General features: G+C 37.8%; 1 protein-coding gene across 1 annotated transcript in view; it reads left to right on the forward strand.

Moving 5' to 3' along the window:
- LOC131035405 (serine/threonine-protein kinase VIK) overlaps window positions 1–24031 on the forward strand; it is a 322138-nt gene that overhangs the window by 141598 nt on the left and 156509 nt on the right. The window contains exons 7-8 of the mRNA XM_057967104.2: window positions 23255–23334; window positions 23651–23713. Coding sequence (XP_057823087.2) covers window positions 23255–23334; window positions 23651–23713 — 143 coding nt within the window. The remainder of the gene's footprint in view (window positions 1–23254; window positions 23335–23650; window positions 23714–24031) is intronic.

The raw sequence follows: 24031 nt of genomic DNA on the forward strand, positions 1-24031 counted from the left end.
TGAACAGTACCGTGTGAATAGTGCCGCCGTACGGATTGCTACAGTACCGCGTGAACAGTAATTTTTTCAAAAAAATTAAAATTTGCAGTTGGCAGATTTTTTTCAACTACTGGGACAGCAAAAATCAGGTTTTTATCTTACATTGTAATGAATTTGTTTTCCAGGCATATTGGCCATAAAACAGAACAAACATTCCCTTGATAGTTTCGTAAATTAATTCCAGCAGTAATATTATTGTTCCAGTATTATTTTAAGCATAGGAGTTTATTCCAGTATTGTTTCATTGCTCATTATTACCAAAAAAAAAACACAAAAAAAATCTATAAACATTCAAAAACCAAAACAAATTCAAATCTATTGCATTCAAAAGAAACAGTCAGCAGAGGAGAGCCAAGTTGGGTTCTTACATGCATCAAGATTTTCCATCTCTCCCTATCTTAGTTTTCTGAAAGTGAAATCAGTAGTTCAAAACATGCAACCCTATGCCTGAAAGGATTGTTGTTCATCTCCAAGATCTATTTTTGTCCTAATTTAAGGCAAAAACTTGAGGTTTTAACTTTTATCCTTATCTTCGTAGAATAAAAGTTTCTTGATTTTGCAGGTTGTCTGTAACAGCAAAAACATGGTTCAGTCATCTGTTATAGATCTTTCCATGAGAGCCTCTTATTCAATTCAGCTAACACCTTTATTTCCATGAAAGCTTGTCACATTTTGAACATAAATTTGGTAGCCATAGAGGTCCAAATTTGAAGTAAAAATTTGAAGGCCAAGTTCAGGGTCTCAGGACAGATTGTTTAATGGTCAGTGCCAACATTCAAATGAAGTTTGAAGGCAAGAAACAAGGGGCAGCATTTTATGGCAAGAGCCAAATAAAAATCTGCCATATATCCTTGATGTGACAAATTTTTGAGTAAAGTGTGGCTCACTTAGAGAAGGAAATAATCACTGAAGTTGAGTTGCTATTCCGTGATGCATTGCCAAAGAGAAGTTCTACCTGAGGCCAATACGTTGCAAATGAACCTAAAATGTGTGCCTGGGCAGTAAGTTGTGAAAACTAGGTCAAATAGCAACCGAACAGTGAAAAAGGGGAATAAAAGTGCCCCATTCACTAAAAGAGAAATAAGGCAAAGGTGAGATGCACTTTTGGGTTGCAGAAAGCACCTTAAGTTATACACAAAGGATTGAATTGTGGCAGTAAGCTAAGTTATACACAAATTCGAGCCTATTTTTAGGCCTTTTTATTTAATTATTGTTTTAGAATTAGTTTGCTTTAAAGTAGCTTTATTTGCACTTTATCTACAAATAGAGATATAATTGATATAAAGTGATACTTTTTTGCGATATATGATTAATACTCTTATATCCCTCAAAGCTACCCTTGAGAGCATATAAATCTGTGCTTTGTCATTGTGCACATAATTTAAATAAAGAATTGATGCTATCCCTATGCAACAAATATTTTTATTCGAACTTTGGAGTGAATTTGTTGTGTTTTGTTAATGACTATTGGTGGAAGTTGCATTTATGTTTAAGAATCTATTATTTAATTGAAGTTATTGTAAGTTTAGTGTTGCAAAACTCACCAAAGTTTTGCAAAAAATCGTGAGTACTTCCGAGTCAAAATGCTAGGTGAGTTACTCGCTCAAAATGTTGCGGTGAGTTTTATAGGTAAAAATCGTGAGTGAATGCAAAACATCGTGAGTTTTGTATTAAAAACTCATTCAAATTCATATAATTTTTTTTCTCTCTTGCAGTTAAAAAAAAACAATTTTCATTGGTGTTAAAGGTTTCAAAGGCCTCCAAACCCCCACAAGGAGTTCTTTCCCTCGACCTTGTTGGGGTTATAGCCCCCAAACCACCCACAAGGGGCGTTGCTTCCAGAAACCCATGAGGGGCACTGCCCTTGAACCTCATTGGGTTCTCCACTCTCAAATCTTCCATAGTTATTGGAATCTGTCAAATGAAAAACTTGATTACAACAAGGGGGTGACAGGGAATTGGGATATAACTCTTGAATGTGCCTACTTAGACTTCATTGTTGCAACTTGCCAAAAGTCTCTTTAGATGAGTGTTGACGTGTCTAAAATTGCTGAACTTGCGACTTCATCCGGCCAACGCATAATAGAATGTACTCGCTGAGTATCCTATCCTCTCTTGAGAGAAGGAAATCCCTAATGCTGTTTTTCGTTTGATCAAAGGGGACGACCTCAAGGTTTTGATTGTCAGTTCTTGACTGCGGGATTACTTAGTGGTTTGATGTGTTTTGCTGGAAACACAAAGGGGACTTACGGTGATATGGATAATTGTTGGATGAGTTCCCTAAAACTTTGACAATCGCGTTATCGATTGGTTTCAGTTGCATGATACTATTTCAGCAGGACTGCGGATTCTTCTTGGTAAAAAAGGGGAAAAAGAGGGATAGGGAAAGACAGGTACAGCAAGTCTAAATTATTTAACTAAGATAGCAGATTAAGAAAATAGACAGACACCTCCAAATAACTGGATTAAACATTACCAGCCATTTAAGCACAATATTTGTATGAATCTAGTGCGATCTTCAAGCGAAAAATGAGTTTTCATGCTATTAAACACAACATCAGAACTTAAACATTCATTCAGTGAGTATTCAATAACCAAACTAAGCATATGAAAGGTTCAGATTAACCATGCAGAAAGAAAGACAATCAATCAGTCTCTAATGGTATGAACAACGAGGGTTCTATCAGATGTTTATCTAGAAAATGCTATGAAAATGAAAGAAACATAATTGAATAATTCAAATTAGTGAAGAAGGAGACCATGCACTCACAAGGAAACTTGAAACCATAGTTGAAAATCTCAGACTCGCCTCGGACTCGGCAAACCAAAAATTTGGACTCAGACTCGGACTCGTGAAAGACTCGGCCAAAAAAAAACCGTAGTTTTACAAAAAAAACATAAAGAAATTAATGCATTTAGAGAACATAAGTGCCATAATTGAAACATTACACATGTCATATGATCTACAAACACGCAATATTTGAAATTTCATCATTCATGGCAGCATATTCAAGTTTTGCAGCATATTCAAGTTTCAAGTTTCAACTGTAAAATGTATAATGGCAGCATAAGTATATGAATGTTCACAAAATTACATATAATGATATGTCCAAGTCCAACTCCAAATGTGAAAAACAACAATGTGAATGAACAAACCAAAGAGAAGACTACATCTTCCTCTTTGTATTTTTCCTAATATAGCTCAATTTTTCAGGCCTTGAGCTAGAAGTAGTAGTAGTGGGTGTTGTGGAATCTAAATGGTGAGATGATTCTTCTTCAAAGTCAAAGTCCTCATCATTGTCCTCATCTTCGTCCTCATCTTCATCCTCCATTTCATCCAATCTTGGTCTTTCTGCATCTTGTGCTGCTCCTCTCTCTATTTCTGCAATTTCTTCTTCGGTAAGGAGGACATCGTCACCATCATTTTGTTCATTCATGGTCCAATCACCATATGGATCAATTTCATCCAAGTCAATGGCCTCATGTGAAACACCCTCCACCTATCTAACTCGAAGGCGAAGGTTGTACCGAACAAATACTAGATCATTGAGTTGCTTTTGTGACAATCTATTTCTCTTCTTTGTGTGAATGCTCTCAAATACACTCTAATTTTGTTCACACCCAAAAGCACTGCATGGCTGAGACAAAACACGGATAGCTATCTTTTGAAGATTAGGCGTGCTGGCACCATAATTCTCCCACCATAAATCTACACAAAACATTTAGAAATATTAGAATTGAGAAAAAAATGTAACAATCAAGTTTGTAGGTTTTTTCTTGCACCATTGAACTAAGTTACTAAATTTTTTACCTGGTTGTTGTTTTCCTCTCCTATCAATTGCTAGTTGTGATGAGAAGAGTCTCCCCTCTGCACTTTTGTAGATCTTGAACAATGAACATTTCCAAATTCAGAAATAGATAGTCAAAGTGTCAAACTCAAATTCAATAATGAACATTTCCGAATTTATAAATAAAGATAGAGCAATTGCAAATGTCAAATCTCACCTCCAACTCATCAAGAACCTTGTCTCTCAACTCAGGATTAGGTGTCATCTTATCAATGCATGTAATAACAACTGCCATGACCTCCTCATCAGCCCTAAATGAATCAGAGAAGTAGAATTTCGGGTTCAAAAAGTAGGCGAAGGCATGTATCGGTTGGTGGAGTTGGTTTGTCCACCTACGATCAATGATGCGCCAAAGGATTTCACATTTTCTTGTATTTCCATGATAGTAATGTGAAATGGCCTCTTTGGCCCTATCCATGGCCTCATAAATGAAACCCATTGGCATGCCCTCTCCATCCACCATACGAAGAACCCTTACCAAAGGTTCTGTCACCTAAAAAAATGAAAACAAATTTTAAATTAGTACAAAATCAACCCCTAAAAAATAAAATCACCAAATAGACAAGATTGTATAAACTTTACTTTTGTGTTTGTTACTTACCGCAGTCAACTCTTCTCCACTTTTATTGAACCCTTCATCAAAAACAATGCTCACAATCTTCTCTGCTTCAGGTCTTTTGGAGTATGCAGACCCCAACCAAGCATCTGACACAAATATCTGCTTAAGATGAGGAATGGCACTAAGAATGCTCTGCAAAGTGATGAAGTGGTTAGCAAATCGTGTCACTCCAGGTCGCTCAAGGTCCTTGCCATTTGTGTGTTTTCTCATCAAAGCAAGCACCCAAGTATGGTTGTAGATGAATTTGGTGACACTTCTTGCATCTTCAACCACCTTCTTCACCCATCCAATCTTCCCAATGTCCTCTAGCACCAAGTCCAAGCAATGTGCAGCACAAGGACTCCATGTAATCGAAGGATGCCTCTCCATAAGCATTCTACCTGCAGATACATATGCAACTGCGTTGTCCGTGATAATTTGGACAACATTCTCCACTCCAACTTCCTGAACCACACCATCCAACAGATTACACAAAGTCTTTGCATTTTTTATTTCATTTGAGGCATCAACAGACTTTATGAATACCATTGCACCATTTAAAGCCACCAAGCAGTTGGGAAGAGTCCTATTTCGTCCATCTATCCATCCATCAGATAAAATGCTGCATCCTTTTCTCTTCCAATACCTTTTCTGATCATCAACCACACCTTGTATATTTTTCAAAGCTTTCTCTAGCAATGGCCCACTGAAGTCATGACCTATTGGAGCCTTAAACCCCTTACCCGCAATTGTTACTGCATTAACAAAACCTTCCCAATACACATTGTTTGCTGCATTGAAAGATAGATTATTGTAAAACCAAAAGTTTGAAGCTGCTATCCGTGCTTGTTCATGCTTCTCTTTATTCCATCCTGTACCTTCAAGTGAAGGTTGTGCACCTGGAACATTGTGTGGTACAAAAAAATTAGGGTCTGATCTAACAGGAGTGCCACTAGCCTCACCCTCATTGTCACCAAAAGATGAAAGTGACTGACGACCCTGAGTGTGACCAATGGGACCCGAAGTGGACAATGTAATGTCCTCGTTAGTGACTTACCTTGGTTTAGTCTTGAGTCAACAATTTTAACTCAATGTGAGAATTATAAAATATAAATTCATCAATTCTAAAGAGATTTTATTATAATGTTTAATTTATAATAGTAAGAGTAGTTTATTAATCAATTTATTTATTAACTTCTTTATTCCATATATATGTTTATAATTTTTTATAATATATAAATATGATCTTATTAATATTATTTCAAGTATATATGTATGTATAACAAGCAAAAATAAATCTTGTTTACATCATTATTATATATAGGTCTATTATCCTTATTATGATTTGAATATATACATAATTAAGTAAATGAAATAACTTATATTACTAATTATTTATGTATTTACTAATTATCTATTATATAAGTTATTAATGGTCCACAAAACCATTAACTCTCTTCATATAATAATTTCTATTGATAATACAAGAATATTACTTTAAATTTAATAAGAAATTTATTATCCTTCCTATTATATTTATACTTTAATATTCTTATTATATTATCTATAAATTTATTTATTGAAATGGTGATCGATCAATAGTAAGACATGACTCCTCCTTACCAATTAAATTGGTAACTGCTATTCTCCATTTGACCGAACTGCCTTTTTCCTTCCGCCTTCCCCCCCTTTTGAGTGGTTGATATGCTGTATAAATATTGCTTCATTTGGATGGAAGATTATGTCGTTTCCCACGGATACGATCCTTGCAAAAGTGGCGACTTTTGATAAATTGTCCTTTTGCCTTTTAATTAATAACTGCTGCTGTTACCGCACCTCATCAATGCTTAATAAAACATAATTCAACATGTCCGATGGCCCCTTAATCTATTCGTTGCATTGTTAACTTGTATATAGATCGCTGTATATGTTTATGAATGGTCTTTTTAATTAATGCAAAGGCAGACAGATCTGACATGCGTCAGATTTGGTTTGCCATTATTAAGTATGCTGAATATAGATGTTTCCTTAATATTTATTTACTGTGATTGATAATTACTTCTTTTTGAGGGATTTAGTGGTTAATTAATTATCTTGAAATATTAATAAGAATTTTAATATAAAGATGCTATTTAATGAAATATGTAATATAATAATCTATTTGAATGAATAATAAACTTATAATTAAATAATTGATGCATGAGCATATTCAGATATAGATTACTATTATTTGATAACATGGGGAAGTTTATTCATAACCAACGGTTATGTGTTTGTACATATAACTTACTTAATCCATCGGTTAAGATTACCTATTTATATTATGATTGCAAGGTTTGAATATAATCGTTTCATTATTATTATCGATTGCATAGTATAGTTTCACATTTTACCACGATGGCCTCTATTGACTAAGACATCGATTCAGACTTGGTTGCCTTTATATTATTAATCATATTGTTACGGTTAGAAATTTGAATACATTATTAATAAGTTAATAATGAGGTTTTTATATGCATCATTGGTTATATGTTCATTACGTCGTGCTAATCGAGGGTCATCACCGCGATAAAGTTATATTATTGCCTCTCTTTTATATATGTATATGCGCAAGCAAGTTGTATTAACAGTATTAAATTATATTAATTGCATTAGTAATATTAATTGTATTAACAATATTAAATTCTATTAATAATAAAATGTGATTCACATATTACTAAATAATTTTTGTATAATAATTTTCAATATTAATTTGTGAATAATAATAATAATATTTAATAATTAAATATTAATAGATATTAATAATAATATTTAATAATTAAATATTAATAATTTCAAATAATCATTTGTTGATTGTATTAGTTTATAATAATAATTGTTTCATTTAGATTATAAATAACGATCAAGGAGGGGACATGACAGACAATGTGGGATTCATTGCAGCTGCCATGGCTTCTCTTGTTTTTTGCCTTTCTTCCTTGTGCATATCATTCTCAGCAAGAATGGCCTTCATCTCTCTAATAATTTTAGGAGTTGATTTGGGGCATGCCTCCACACCATATCCAGGTATTTGTGCAAGGTGGTATTTTAATCTATTGATTCCACTAGTCATCCATTTTGTTCATTCGGTGCAAGTGACCTCCCCCTTTTTGCTTCCTGCAATCCCATATTTCCATGCTTTATCTCTTTGTCTTCCTGACCTTGGGGTTGCCCTTGGAGTTGAACTTGGCATTGCTGATTTAACATGAAAAAAAAAATCAGCAGGGTTTTATGGAAAATCAACAAAAAAAATGACAATGAATCATTTGGGAAAAATAGCATTCAAAAACAAGAAAAAAAAAAAAGGAAATAACTTAGGAAAGAAAATAGAAATTTTTTTGGCAGCATATCCCCTTGTTTTTCAAGATTTTTTTGAGTTTCAAAACAATGAAATGATTCAAATGAAAAAAAAAGAAAGAGAAAAAATCCTTACCTAGATCTCTCTCGCTGATTTTTTCTTCTTCCCTCTACTCCTTCAAACCCTACAAACCTGTTAAAACCAAACAAAAATAAAAATGAAGTGAAAAACAAAAAAAAAATTCACTTTTAACCCTTCACGGGCGTCTTTTCTGGGCCCTAATTGCATGAACTTCATAACTGCATGAACAATCCATGAACAAATGACCCTAACTGCAAAACTGAAACTAAAAACAAACGACTAGACTCGCTGGCGGACAACTGCCAGCAGTGCTAGTCATGCCGTCGATTCCGTCTCGGTTGGATTGCCCGGGTTATTAGTTTGAATGGACACCATAACCGCCTTTGCCGCACTCCACTCTCGATGCACCTTCGAAAACTCCTGAATTATTGTTACGTGCTGCAGGCTAATGTGTATTACTCTTTGCTTCCAAAGTTCTTTCTTCCTCTTTACCATCTGTACTTTGTCCCTGTGTGAATCCAAGTGATCCAGACAAATCGTGAGCATCGATTCCACTTTGGAAATCCTCGTAAAATCTTCCACAGCCAAGGATTTCTCCACTTTAAATTTGTTTAATGTGGCTGCTGAATTGATTGATCATCTCTGCAGTATCTTCCAAAGTCTGGCTATCTTCCTTAAGCAATTGAACATCTACGCAACGCAAGTCCTTTTGCATGGTTGTTCTTAAGGCTGTTAGTTCACCTCGTAGATTGGCGGATTCGCTATGACCTTGTTCAATGATTTGGTTGCACCACTGTATGCTTTCCTTGCATATAAACATTATGTCCTCATTCAGCCCTGGCACTTGTCTTTCTGCAAGAAAATTCATCAAGCCATAGCGCTGGATATCACGCATTTGCTTTGAAATCACTGCCCACTTAGTCTTTTCTTTTTGCCACGAGATTAAATCGGCATCCAGTTCCTTGGTAACTTCATTAGCATCTTTGAAAATCTGAACTAAATCTGATATGTAATTGGTTCCTTGATGCACGATTGGGGTGAGCCATTCAGAGAAAATCTCTGCGATCATCTTGTTTCGTTGAACCTCATCAAAGAACTTCTGATTCCCTGGGGATTTTGAACTAAAGGGGACCGAGCTCTGAGACAACGGCAATGGACTGTTCTGTAGAGCATGAATATATTGGGCCATTTGCATCAAATTCTGTTTCAATCCGTTTGGTCGAAGTATCCAAATGTTTCACATCAACTGCTTTGGTTCCGACCCCCAAATCAACCCGCTCAATGGTATAATCTGCCTCTGAAGTAGTGGCAGCATCCTTATCAGATGTAGGTCTGGCAATGTCTACAGTCCAGTGCTTTGTGTCTTCGTCAAAACCAATCACTGTCTCCATTTTTAACCGCTTTGGCTTCGTGGATCTTCCCAAGAATTTACTTACAGCATCTTCCATCGACACCGAAATAGGAACCACATTTCTTTTCCTAGTAATTGAGTCATTTAACCATTTAGGAGCCAGAGTCAGTTCCTTAGATTGCATATCCAGAAGATGGCTGTGTAGCATTGTCTGCATTGGACCGGATATCAAGCACATGTGAATCTTGAGCAGTAGTATCTGAGTCAGCTAAGACCTTATCAGCATCTGAGACAGGGCTTGCCATATCGCACTGTACTTCCTCAACGTCCAAATCAAGAATGAGATGAGCGGCAGGTGGTTGAAAGTTCTTCTTGTGCCTTGACCTGGTAACCCGACCACCAATAGAAAGTGCAGCTTCAATGTCAAGTTTCTCTTCTTTAATCTTAGCTTGCCTTTTTCTTGCAACAGAAACAAGAATGTTAGTTAAAATAATAGCTTTGTTTGCAATCTTCTTCTTTCCATTTTTGCTTCTTGAGCTGGTTGCCCTCGCCGGATGGAATCGGCAACTCCTAAGCCAATTTTCTGTTCTACGAATTACGCTGAAAGTGCGTGTCTGAATGCTATCTTCCATCTTTTTACCCCAGTCAACTTCTGGGAGAGGTTCATTATGTACTCGTTTCATAAATTGTGAATCCAGTACATCTTCGTTATCAGTAGTGACACCTGAAGTATCCATTGGCAATTTCATGTCATGAACTTGTTTCAAAGTTAACCTGGACCAACTCCTCTTTCTCACCTCAAATTCATCTGGGCAATCCTCCCAATAATCCTCCAACTGGGACACATGTTGATCAGGCACTATCTTTTTCACATATTGGGCAATAAAACCTTTACTATCAAAGTTATCCCTTTTCACAAAGGTTTTTAAATGAAATCTCTTAAACTCTAGCTCAAGATTTAGTGCATCAGAGACAGACCTAAAACTGTAATGGCCTAAATCGATGGGAAAAATTCCACTTGTGCCAGAGTCTTCACCATAATCCTTTGCAACATAGGCTAGCTGCCTGGAAACTTCAATCAAAATACAGGAGTCTGAAGCATATCTAGGTAACCTAAAGGGTTCACCTTTAAAACCTCCAACCCTTATGTAAGTGAAGTGATTAAACTGTGTAAAGAAACTACCATAGATTTTTACTAGTTCAACCGCTTCTGTAGACATTCTCCTATGCAAGTTATCTTGTAATTCAAAGGTCAACCTCCCAACAAAAATGTCATTCCAGCAAAGGTAATTATCAACATGTCCTTTTAAAGTCAAATGGGGGTGATACTCATAAATTTTAATACCTTGAACACATTTAGCATGGAATAATCCAGGCCACTTCCTTATACAAGCTAGCATATATAACAGTTATGAAGACATGTAGAAATTCGGCATCCCAAGATAATTACTCAAACCCTCATGCAATCTTTCTGCAATAACGGTTCCCCAGTCAATGAACCGATTTTTGTCTAGAGTGACCTGGATGAAGAAATACATCCAGTCTTCCCAATAGGAGTGTGAATTTCCTTTAACTCTGCTCAACAATATTACCAAATCTCTGATTGCAGGAATCAAATGCTCACGGGTTAAGGGTCTTGGCAGCCTTGAGCCCCCTTTTTGAAACTTCAAAAGCCAATTTCGTGCAATGACAGTTCTGTAATACTGCTTTTTCTCATAATAAATTCCGTAAGATTTTCCAATTGTCCAATCTTCATAGGGTTCCCGATGTGGGATACCCATGGCAGCCATTACTGTTTGTCTATCAATGGACAACAAAACCTCACCATTATTTTTCCTTATGCATCTGCTAGCTTTATCATAGTGGTTCATACATTCCAAAACCAATTCTGGGCAAGGAGCAGCTGTGGGAAATGCGGCTGCTTCTAATAAACCGCTCTGTGCGATGTCTCTCATCATAGGATCAGCAGTTGGGTTCCGTACTCTTTCTAGGAAATCATCTAAATCTAGTTGAACCAAAGCTATATCACCCAGCTCTGGTAAGGAACTTACAAGGGAAGAAGAGTTCACTAATTTTGGCAGAGTGGGCCTCATGCTTAGCTCGTGATTTTCTCCAATCAACTCAGACAAAGAAGAAAAGGGAAAACGAAAACAAACAGCTAACAAAATACCCAGATCTTTTCTAAAACAAACTGCAACAATTGGGAAAGTTGTTGAACATACCTTCCTCTGTCATCTGCAAACCCCTGTCGCAGTCTATTTCTTCCCGCTCCAAAAACTCTTCTTAACACTTATCCAAAAAAAATGATAATCTCGACATGACAACTACTCAATTTAAAAGCCAAGAAAATCTTACCCATGATTACCACGAACTGTCCTCATTACTCTTCACTCATGCAACCTTACTTTGAAATGATCGCATTAGAGCATGCATTAAATGCTAAGTCACTTCATATCTGACAATACGGATCCCCACACCACACTTGCTATAAATGACAGATTTCAAATCATTAAAGAAAGAATATTCCTCTTCTCTGCCGCCGTTTATCATATCTTAAAATCCGCGCCGCCACTTCATGCCAAGTCACATGATCTCCAAGAAGCCTAAACATTGAACTTTGAATCTTGAGGAACAATCGCGACACAAAACATAAACATGACAAATCTGGAACTTTGAACCTTGAACCAAAAAGGTTCAAGTTCAAGGTTCAAACAATGCTAAATGTCAACAAAAACTAAAGAAGACTTAAAGCCGCGTGGGAGGAAAAACTTTTAACACGACGCCCGTCGAACTTTGAACCTTGAACCAAAAAGGTTCAAGTTCAACACAGTGCAACTTAAAGAAAACAGCAAAGACTGAACTACATGGGGAATTCAAAGCGCATGATTTGACCAAAAGACCAGATGAGGACATGACTCAATAAGGCGACATATAGAATGAAAATTTTTATATGTACCGCCAACACAGTTGACTTGGAAGTCAAGTATGACCCTTTGGCCAAAAAGTGCACTTTTCAAAATTTGAAAGAAAAAAAGCAATTTAGGAAAGCACTTTTTCTTTTCTAGTTTCATATCCTTTTACCAAAAATTGATCCTCTCCATGCAAATATTCTTGCCAAAGGTCTTGACCTGCTGCACGTTCTTCACAAACATACTTCTGGAACTTGATGCACAATTGGAACAGCAAACCGAACTGAGGCATAGGGGGATGATGAATTTTATACTGCATGCTCTCCAGATAATGATCTGTGTTTCAAACTGTCCTGCCAGCTGGACCGATTAGCCTCAAAACTCAAGATATCAGAATGTAATTTACAAGCAAAATCTAGGTCCTTTGTAGAGTAGGCGATCTTATCTATTTTTAATCGATCTTCCCAGTCTGGATGGATTATGGGATCGGATAGACTATTTTGCCAACCTAAAACCATGGATCGAAGGATTATTCCACCAAGGTCCTGTTGACGTGTATTTTGTACACAATCATACACAGAATAAAATACCTAAAGGCATCTTATCCTCTCTTGAGAAAATAGTCTCTAACTGCTGAAGATTCGCGTAAAGGATCAGTTAGGTAGACTCCAAGGTTCTTTTAGTGGGGTCTCCACGTGTGGACAAGCTCCAGTGGTATGATGTGATTTGCTGGAATCACAAGGGGACTTACATTGAACTTCCGATCTGCTTTGCTGGACACAGGCTCTAACTAACTTAGATTTGAAAAAATGAAAAAGGAAGGGCGAAGAGAGGATCTAATCCTAATACTAAGAATGTAGGAGCAATGATTGATCTTTGACAAAACTCTAACTAGATCTTGTTTTGACATCAATGGAACATCTACACAAGACTAGTGCGATCTTCTAAGGGAGCTTTATGATGTTCAAATCATCACCGCAGGCATAGATACCATCCAAGTTGATGCATATCAATGAAGAGGCGACAAATTGAAATTGAGCTTAAGCTGAACGATTCCAGTCGACTACACAAGGCAAGTTTGCAATCAACAAACTGCTAGTAGTATGGATGTACGAATTTCACCATCCATCAATCACATTCCCTCCATTCATTTAATCATCTACCATCTAAGATTGAAGACTTCAACAAGAAACCATGCAAATTGCAAGAAAACGACATATTTCACCATTACTTCAATGAAAATGGAGTTTGTTTACAATCAATGGCAACAATTTCTTGCCTTGTCCTCCTATTCTACTCTAATTGTTATTCTATCAACTATATTCTAACTCTTCCAACTATTTACAACTCTCTCTAATCATCTAAAATTAACCCTTACAAAATGAAATGCCTGGGCTTATATAGTGCCCACAATACAATTTGATGGCTTAGATCAATTCAAGATCAATGGCCAAGATTTTACAATGAAAACCCTAATTAGGGTTTGTTACAACCATTACATAACATTTAATGCTTGACCAATGATAAAATTGTATTGCTTGGACACATGTCCCTTCTAGAAAAATCGACCAATGGACCGCCAGGGTAGGTACATCGGAGTTTGTGCCACCTTCCATGAGTTAAGTACATTGAATCTGGTCATGCTGAGGTGGAACACACTGACTGGAGAAATGATGACTAGGACGCCACCTCATCTGACACTTGTAACTTGGTAGGTATTCATCTTGATGTTGTTGAGAAACTTGCTTTAATTAATTCCTCTGGATCTATTTTGCTTCTTCAACGAGCCCTTGTTCTAACTCCTTGCGTCCTTGATGTGCAGGAAGATGATGTACCTCGCCTTGGAACGCTGGATTGCCCTTGATGATGTTAGTCCAAAGAAGGTCGTCCATGTCCTGGCTTGATCGTCCTGGCGAAGACCGTCCTTGATCCGGCTTGATTTTCCTTGAAGAGACCTCCATTTGATGCCTACACAACATTTCAAAATTAGTAACATGATTTTGCAATACATAACATAAATTAGAGAGCAAATTTTAGGAAACTTAATGATAAGTCCTTTATTAATCATTTCCTAAAAAAGACTGAGCTAAGGCAAAACAAAATTCCAAAATTAAGGCAATGACAATCAAAATTTGAAATTAAAACAAGAGATCTTGCCATACCTTACTTGAGAGCTTAACTCTAAAATGCAAAATGAATAAAATCGCCTAGGCAAAATTTGAAATAAGATGGTCTTGATGTGATCTTCAAAAGAACGTTCTTCTTATCAACTTCGCCACCCTTCAAGTCTTGGACGTGATCTCCTCTTCAAGTTAGCAATTTCGCCATCTTTGATATGTCTTTGACGTCCTAGGCAACTTCGCTCAAATGGAAACTTCAAGTTCGCACCACCTTGCTTTGAAATAAAATTCGCCTCTTTGAATACAACTTCGCACTTCTCCCTTTGATCGCATTTGAATGATAAAAAGGTGATGTAAAAATGAAATCTTTCACCTTCCCTTTATAGCGCTCACACCTTAATTACTACTAGGCCGACTTTGTAATTAAAAACGAATTTAAAATAAAGTAAAAGGCCGACTTTTGGTAAAATAAACAAATAAATATCAAGCGCTCCACTCAATTTTTATTAAAAAACTTAATTAATTATTTGCCAACGTTTTTTAATTTGTAAAATTTCGATTTTTAATAAAGGCAAAATAATTAATAAATGATCAATGCTATATTAAATGCTAATTTAATAAGATTTTCAAAATTTATCGATTTTGGCATTTAAGGAAAATTTGAAATGTTTATTTGGCGCCAAAAATATGAAAATGAAGTGGACGTACCTCATCACTCTGGTCCCTTGGAGAGGGACAGGAGCGATTTTGCTCTTATGGGCCTCATTTCACTTCATCACCTTCGAAAATTATATTCAACGGATTCGCAATGCCTCCTTTCATTCAATCATGCCTTGAGATCGGTTGAAATTTGGTGAGAAAATCATCTACAACAAAAATCGCTCTGGTCCCTTCCTGAGGGACAGGAGCGAACTTAAGCATTTTGGTCCTTTGTTGACGTTTGATAATCTTCAATTTGTCTTCAACGGGTTCGATTGACCTCCTTTCTTGCCTTCGAACATAAAATTTGCTTGGTCTTTGTTCAGGACGTACCTTATGAAGAACTTCGCTCTGGTCCTTCAGTGAGGGACAGGAGCGAATTTGACCCTCTAGGCAAAACTTCATCATTTCATTGTTTTTGATCAAGTCCGGATGTTCTATCATGCTCATTTCGTCCTTCACCATGCCTTTGATGTCTCGATTCGTCCAAACAAGGTCAGGAATGGCTCAACTAAGCATTTTCGCTCTGGTCCCTTGGTGAGGGACACGAGCGATTCGCCTTGGTCCCTTGGAGAGGGACAGGAGCGCATTTCGCTCTAGACCCTTGGAGAAGGACACGAGCGAAATTTGACTTTTCGCACTCTCAATCAGGACAATTTTAATGGAATATAACATTTAAGTATAAGTGACATTTCCTTCTATGTTTCTTATACTTTAAGTTATATTCCATATATACTTTCAGGATGTTTGAGAGTGGTTTCAGACCTCCAGGAGTTATATTGCAAAATCTAGTTTTTGGAGGTTTTTTCAGTTTCCAGACTTAGTCAAATTTCAGGGTCAGGACATTCCAGACTTAGCCAAATTTCAGGATCAGGACCTCACTCAAGCCGGACTTGCTTATCCATGTGATCTCCCCGACAACACTTCAAGTTATATTCATTTGATAAAATGTACCTCTTTGGACCTTTTCACATCGTCAAGACGCTAAAATCCTGCAAGGACAAAGCAATATTTGATTTTAAGCTCCGGTCCTTCACTGAGGGACAGGAGCGATTTTTCCCCTAGAGGCATTTCTGTGCTCATGAAAATCTTCAATTTATATTCAATGGAAAGATCTCGCCTTTCTCCATCACTTCCAATTCGTAATTCATCTTGACTCTGCAGGAATAGTAAGATATTTGAAAACGAGCTCCCGTCCTTCACTGAGGGACAGGAGCGATTTTGCTCCTACAGGCCAAAATATCATGATTTTACACATTTTATCACTTCACAAGGCGAAAACAAATCATTTGAAATGCCTAGGATCAAAATTCAAAAAAGTCAAAATTTGGTCAAAAATATTCAATTGGACAAAAATTCACATTTCATCTTCAACACTTAGACAAATTTAAGCTCTGCATCAACATTCCAATTGAAAATTAGACCATTCTGGCGAATTCATTTCATTCAAAATTTGCATTCTAGAAAAGGAAATTCAAAAAGCTCCCAAAACCGACTGGATTCAAACCAAAACCCTAAAAAGCAAAGCGAAAACGAGCAAAAAACATGGGTCCCCATTTGCAATGGGGCGATGTGTGAAAACGTCACAACAGGTCCCCTGTGTTCTTCAAAATTTCCTCGCATGTCTCTTGCTCTTTGTTAATGGTGGCCTTGGTGTCATTCTTCATGCTAATGGTCCAGTACCATTCTTTGAAAGTGTTATTGTCGTGGGGGTCCACGATGGTGGAAAGTGTAGCGATCTGTGGATGGGTCCAGAAAAGAGCCATCATGAGGGGGAGAGTTGTAGTAATAGCTTCATGAATTATAAAGCATTCCTGCTTCATCTCGAATAGTTTGACCGAAACGATCTCTCGATGGTGGGCTATTTCTTTTACCTCTTCAATAATTCGTTCTCCTCTTTCCTTAAGGCCTTGCATCCATTCCTTGACGGCCTTTGCAGTATCCCGTACTCCTTCAAATTCTGTCGTGGTTCTCTGTGCCAATGCTGTCGGGGGAATGTGGGATTCGGAAGCATTATGCAATGGTCTCAGGAGTTGATAAATGTACCCCTCGGCCTGTTCAGCATGAGCTCAATACATGTTCTTTTTAGTTGTTATCTCTTCAAGTTGCCTGAGTATGTTCTGTACTGAATCCTTGAATTCCTCCTTTTCTTGCTCCTCAGTGGCTCCTTCGATGGGGACAGTCGTGATGCTATAATCAGCCAGTGTAATCTGATCTGCTGGCTTGTCTGCAGGCAGGGTGGCGATATGAAGGGTACGGTTCCTTTGCTCATCTTTGGTTATCCTAGAATATGCCCTGGGCTTTTTCTTCCCCTTGGCCTTAGCTTGGTCTATGTGTGAGAAGATGTCCTCCAAATCGATGGGTGGCTTGGTGGCGGCTTTGTGCTGAGCTCGAGCAATTAACCATTCTTGAGGTACAGTCTGGGCTGATGCTATGGTTAAATTGGCACTTTGTTCTTTGATGTTTTCAGCTGGCTCATCGCATATTTGCAGCTGTTCCGTTACAGGAGGAGTAGAGGAAGTGTCAAGTTCCTTGCTCGCAGCTGAATTCTCTCCCACTTCACTGAACAATTGCCTAGTATTTTCATGTGATGGTTGTTCTTCAGTATTTTTAGGCTCGTGGGTATCATCTGTCCTTTGCTCTCCTTCAATAGTGGAGTCATCCTTAGTAGTATTATGGAGCAGCAATTCATGGCGGCTTTGCTGGGTGGGTTCATGCAACTCAATCCCCTGAGTGGATGGAATCTCTCCTTCCTCAACTTGGTTATCAGGTTCGGCTGATTCAATGGCTCTTAGCTCGGTATCCAGCATGTCGGGTGCAGTAGGATCATCAACCCCAAATGCGTCAATATCACTCTGGGAAAGCGGAGCAGGTATATAATCTAGTTCTACTACATCATCGGACGAACTGGGGTCTCTTGATGATGAAGTGACCTCTGGTCTCCTAATAGGTGTCTTTTCCCTTCTTGTTCTTTTGGATGTTCGAGTTCCTCTGCTGGCCTTAGCCTTCTTTCTTTTCTCAGGCTTTTCGGCCTCTTCGTTAGGTGCACTGGAAGTTCCCTCATCTTCGGAGGACTGAGAATCAAGGTTACCCATCAAGTGGTAGGTGAACTGGACTCCCTCATGTATCAGTCGCTCAATCTGCTGGTGCAACCATTGGTCAGTATATCTTCCTGGGGCTGCCATAACCGCCTCAAAATCGGTGATTGGATCTTGCGACCAATCGATGCCTGGCAAAAGACGTCTTACTGCCTCAAATTCCCGGACTTGTAGGCAATTTCCTGAATCTGTGAGTTGATCTGGGACCCGGTGGTATTCATAGAGTCGCATTTGCTGCACACTCAGCCTCGAATATTCGCGCCTTTGGACCTCATAGTCATCAGAGCAGTTCTTCTAGTAATCTTCAATTGATTCTTTTGCTCTGTATTGCCTGCCATAGGCCCTCTTTGCCAGATTGTCATGATCAAAGCATTTCCTTGGAAAATGCTCTTGTAGGCCATAGGAGGCCAGCTCTGCAAAGGATTCCTCCGCTTGGGATGGGTTCTTTAGATGGACATCCTGGTTGCCTATAATCATAGGGAATGTGAATCTAGATTGCTTCCTGTCCCTGAGTAAGTTACCCACCGGACGTGACTGCCTTGCGACTTCCAAGAGAACTATCTTGTCGGTTGGGTACCGCGGAAGTCGGAAAGGAGCACCCTCAAAGCCAGCTATCTGGATGTAGGAGAACCTTGGGAACTGGATGAACCAGGCCCCATACCTTTGTACTAGAATAGTAGCTTTCTCTGAGAGCCTTATGTGTAGTCCTCCCTGCATCAGCCTGACCAGGAGCATTGTGAAGGCGTCATTAACGCGTTCATATTGACCAACTGCATAGGTAGGGCTGCTCTTTTCTCTTTGAGCTATGTCCTGATAGTGTAGCTGTGGATAACAATCGTATACCTTCACTTGATCAGGTCCATTCCCAATTTCACCTTTCATGATCAAACCCGGTAGCGGCTGGTTCCTGGCGAACATGTAGACCAAATAGGAGGTCATAGTGAAGTACTTCTTGGTCTTGAGTTCGATCAATTGGGTATGAATGTTGTCACTTATGATCTGGGCATAGTCAAACTTGGATTTCCCAGCGAAGACCTGTTTTGTGAAGTAAAACATCCATTCTTCAAAGTAATTGGACTGGGGAAGTCCCATAATCCTACTGAGCAATGTGACCATGTCCCCATGCTCGTTGTGAAAGTCGCTTCTAGGGGTCTTTTTCCAAATCCTGATGCTTGGAGGTCTTCTCTCCTTGTACCACTCTTCATTTATCAGTGTTCTACATTTGGCAGGGTTTACATCATACGCCGCCTGCGCTTCATCCACAGTTGTTGCTATGGGGTTGTTCGGGAAGGGGATGTCAAATGCGTCACCAATGGCCTCAGGAGTGAAGTTAGCGAGGACCATGTTCTTGAGGAGCACCAATCTGGAGCTTGGTTGGTAATGTCCGGCAGCCTCTACTACTAACTCATAGTTTTGTACAGCCAGGGGGAATCCTGCTGCCTGGGCAATGCCGCTTTCCATCATCCTCCTAGGCCTTCCATAGGCATTAGGGGAGAAAATTCGGCTTTTGAAATCTTGAATATCAATATGGCCCAGGTTAGTATAACCTACATTCTCCCTGACACTCTGAACTTTTGATTCCCTCAGTCCCCCTCTTTGATACTGATACTTCATCCTTTCGACTCTGCGAGGGATATTTGACTTGGATGCTCATGACGTCTCGGCTGCAGCAGGTGTCTTTGATGATTCTATCGCCAATTTAGGCATTTATCCTGCATAGCCGGATGTGGATTACAAGGCGATTATAAAGGAAGTAAAGCGGGTTAGATAAAGGATATGCCAGCATACAAGGATCAATTCAAAAACTGAATTTGAAGAACAACATAGCACCTTAGCTAAAAGCTTGATTGATTTAAACATGAATATTTATGAAGTTTTTCGATTGTGAATTTATACTTAGGCGTTTTTAGGATCAATTTTCAAAATGGACGATGCTTTAAAATTTCCCTAAGTCTGAAAATGCGTTTCGGTTAATTCCTAGGAATAAATTCTGATTTCATACGCGTTGATGTCTTATAAACGGAAAAAGATGCGGTTTTTGATTTAATCAACTTAATTCATTCTGCACATACATCTATCCGATTTTGCATATATTTCGAATGATTTCAAGAGAGGTGAAGCACGCTTACCTGGCGAAATGAATGGCGTGAATTCGCACAACTTGCCTTGCATGAATGAATTCCAAATTTTGAATGGGAGAGTCTGCAATTTTAATTTTAATGGTTAACTCCCTATCCAAATTTTCGCGCCTAAGGGTTGGAGAGAGAAAATGCAATTTTAACACTCAGACTTAGCAATTTATTACCTTGGTCAAGATGGCGATTGAACTTGGATGTTTTGAATGGGTTTTGCTCTTCAAGTAAACACCAAATCTCCGCGTGAATGCTGTGGCGTTTTCTGGAATTCAAATTTCGCGGTTTTAACCCTACGCGAAGTTCGGCATATGCGTGGGAGGGAATATTAAACTTCAAACTTTGCGGCTTTCTCTTCCAGTCACCAAACTTAGGCTTTTTTATTGCTTTTTACAAACCATGAAAAACTTATACCCTCGCCCTGGCTCACGATTTCGGGGTTTAGGAGGGGTTGGAAAGCTTTAAATTGCGATTTTCCCTTGACCTGCAAATTTCGGAGACTTTAGAGCCTTTGCCAGCTTGTGAACTCTTTTACATTTGCCTTCCAAATTGCGATTTCGCCCTAGATGGCGAATTTTAGCCCTTTGAGGGAATTTGTAAGTTTTTAACTTTTCTCTTATGATGCTATTTTCGGGGCTTTGGGGCATTTTGCAAACTTCAGCATTTTAGTGCACTTTTCAACTTAAAATCTTTTGCGATTTACCTCCATAATGCGAAGTTCAGCGATTTGGAGTATTTTGCCAATTTCAGCGATTTGGAGAGGTTTGCCAACTTCGCACTTTTTAGGCGTTTTTCAAACTTTGGCACTTTAGGTGTGTTTGCAAACTTTCAAACTTTACTTTCCACGCATTTTTCCCCCAAATCGCGATTTTCGAGGATGTGGAGGTTTTTGAAAATCCCTTTAAACTTTTACATCTTCACTTAAAAGTGCGAACTTTGGCACTTATGGGGTTTTTGCCAACTTTCAACTTTCATATTCTGACTTAAAAGTGCGAACTTCGGCGTTTTGGAGGCTTTTGAAAATTTCCCAGTTTAAGCATTTTCACCCAAAAGTGCGAATTTTGGCGTTTATAGGGAGTTTGCAAAGTGTGGCACTTTAAGTGCGTTTTCAAACTTCGGCGTTTTGTCTCTTTTTGCCAATTTTGGCGTTTTAAAGCGTTTTGCCAACTTTCAAACTTTCGCACTTTCACCTTTAAAGTGCAATTTTCGGCACTTAGGAGGTTTTTGCAAACTCTTTTTGCCTTTTATGTTTGCCCTCCAAAATGCGAAGTTCGGCGATTTTGAGCGGTTTTGCCAATTTCGGCACTTTGGGGCACTTTGCAAGGTTTTTGCCCCATTTACCTTCCGGCTGGCGAAAATCGCCATTTTCATCTATCTTGCAAACTCTCAAAATATCATGTAATCTCTCCCCACTAGTGCGAGTTTCAGGATATGGAGAAGGTTTTGAAAATTTACACTTTTGCACCCTCTTATCTCTCCTATATCCTTATGCGAAAATCGGCGTCTTTGGGTCCTCATCCGACCTTCAAACGCTTTATCCTTTACTTGGCGGACTTTGCCAGTTTCTATCATCCTACGCCTATCTCAGGTGATCTTACAAGCTTAGACAATCTCTTGGAATTCATGCCCGAAGGCTCAACTGACCTCATGGATTCACAGGCTCCTCCGCTCAACATCATCATCTCATGGACTGATTATGGGCTTGCTCAAAAGGACGCGAGACACTTTGCATGGAACTCAACAGGGCGAAGACGGAAAGGCCTAAAAAGGGAAAGGGGACCCTGTCGGCGACAGGGAGCGTGTGCAACGCACAACACTGAGGCAACTTCTACATATGACATGGCTAGTGGGAGTGACACTATAACTCATTTAGAGTTGAACTTGTTTTTTGGTCAATTGTATGTATCAAATTCTAATTTTGATTTATATATGATGGAAATTAGTAATATGTGTGTTTTTGAAGAATTTTTTAAACATTTATGTATATAAAATGTTTGATAAAATTGCTGAGTTTTTCCGGAGTCCCGAGTTTCTAAATTTTTTGGGCTTGCTGAATTATTGCCAAGTTTGAGTTTTTCAACTATGATTTGCATATTTGTAATTTCATGGAGTAAATTGATGGTAGACTGTTTTGAATCATATTTTGTATTGAAAAAATTTGTCTTTTAAATAGTAGCTTTGAATGTAGTTTAACTATTTCCTTCATGAAATTGTGTTATGTTATTGACCGTTGGTGGAAGTTGCAATTATGTTGAAGAATCTATTTTTCAATTGAATTTATTGTAAATATGATTTGCATGTTTGTAATTTCATGGAGTAAATTGATGGTATATTGTTTTGAATCACATTCTGTATTGGAAATTTTTTGTCTATTTGAATTGTACCTTTGACTGTAGTTTAACTATTTCCTCTGTGAAATTGTGTTATGTTCACTTTTCTAAGTTTTCTTTTTGATGTAGATTTACTGGTCTCTAATTTATCTAACATTCCCTATTCATTTGTTTTCCATTTAAATATCTATGTTGCAGCTGAATACTAATCTCTCCTTTAACATTTATAAAGTTGTGTTTGTTTGTGCTTGATAATTTATCCCCATTTAAATTTGAAAATCTCTTTGTAAGTATTGATTGTTAACCGTTAGACAATTGCGTTTGGGTCAAAAAAAATAGTCAATTAGATATTTACATTTAATGCAAAAGCCTATTGAAATTATGAACAATGTGCATACTTGTAAATTTCGTTTCTAAGTTTTAGGTCTAGATTTAGTTAGATCTCAGAGAGCTTCCCTTTATTGTACATATATTTTTGGTTTGAGTTGTCTTGAAAGAGACACATTAACAAAGATAACATGTGATAATTATGATCCTTCTATATATGAATGCATTTTGACATGCATATAATGTGGTTGATTTTATGAGTTCATTTTTGTTTACATGTTATACGTGATACATCACTGTCAGCTATTGACTGTAGCTTATGTGGTCAAAATTCATCAGCAATAGTTTTTTTCAAGCTAAAATTATAGTTGTTATGATTTTTTAGGGTAGCCTCAATGAAATGCTAGAGAAGAAAAATCCGTTAGATTTGCAAATCGCACTACAATTTGCTCTTGACATTGCTAGGTATGTTTGACTATTCTTATTGCTGTAATTGTTTTTTTTTTCTATAATGTATGAATTTATTTATTTTCATTGACACAAGTTTCAATATGTTTGTGCATGAGATTTTTACTTGAACAAAATGTAAAAAGATTGGTAGGAACAAATGCAATCAGATTTCAAGGATTTCAAAGTTATAATTTGAAAACAAAATTCGAATGGTTAAATTGCTGCTAGCGATGACTAATAACCATTTTACCATATTAGGTTGTCATAATTTTTCATATTTCTTGATTTTATTTAAATTGCAGTTCACTAATTATTTGTATCTTATTCGCAGGGGGATGAACTACCTCCATGAACACAAACCAAAGCCTATTGTTCATAAATACCTTTCTACCAGGTTGGTCCTCATTCTATGACAATTCTTTAGAGAACACAAATTATATGAACAATTTTTAATTTAAGTGATTTTGAACATTCTTTGTGTCATTCCTTGATTGCTTTGGGACTGTCGCTCATGTTATCTGCCTTGCCATATCTGAGATAGGTGGTTGGTAAAGATCTCATGACTTGTGGCAGACTGGGTGCCTTTACAAACATGTGAATTCACTTTGACCTAGCCTATATATTATTTCTCCAGCTTGAAATGTCATTTATCTATCACTGGATTACTATAGACTACTTTTGTTATGTGCCAGTGACAATTAGACACCTTGGC

The sequence above is a fragment of the Cryptomeria japonica genome, chromosome 2 (assembly GCF_030272615.1).
Source record: "Cryptomeria japonica chromosome 2, Sugi_1.0, whole genome shotgun sequence".
Taxonomy (NCBI): Eukaryota; Viridiplantae; Streptophyta; class Pinopsida; order Cupressales; family Cupressaceae; genus Cryptomeria; species Cryptomeria japonica.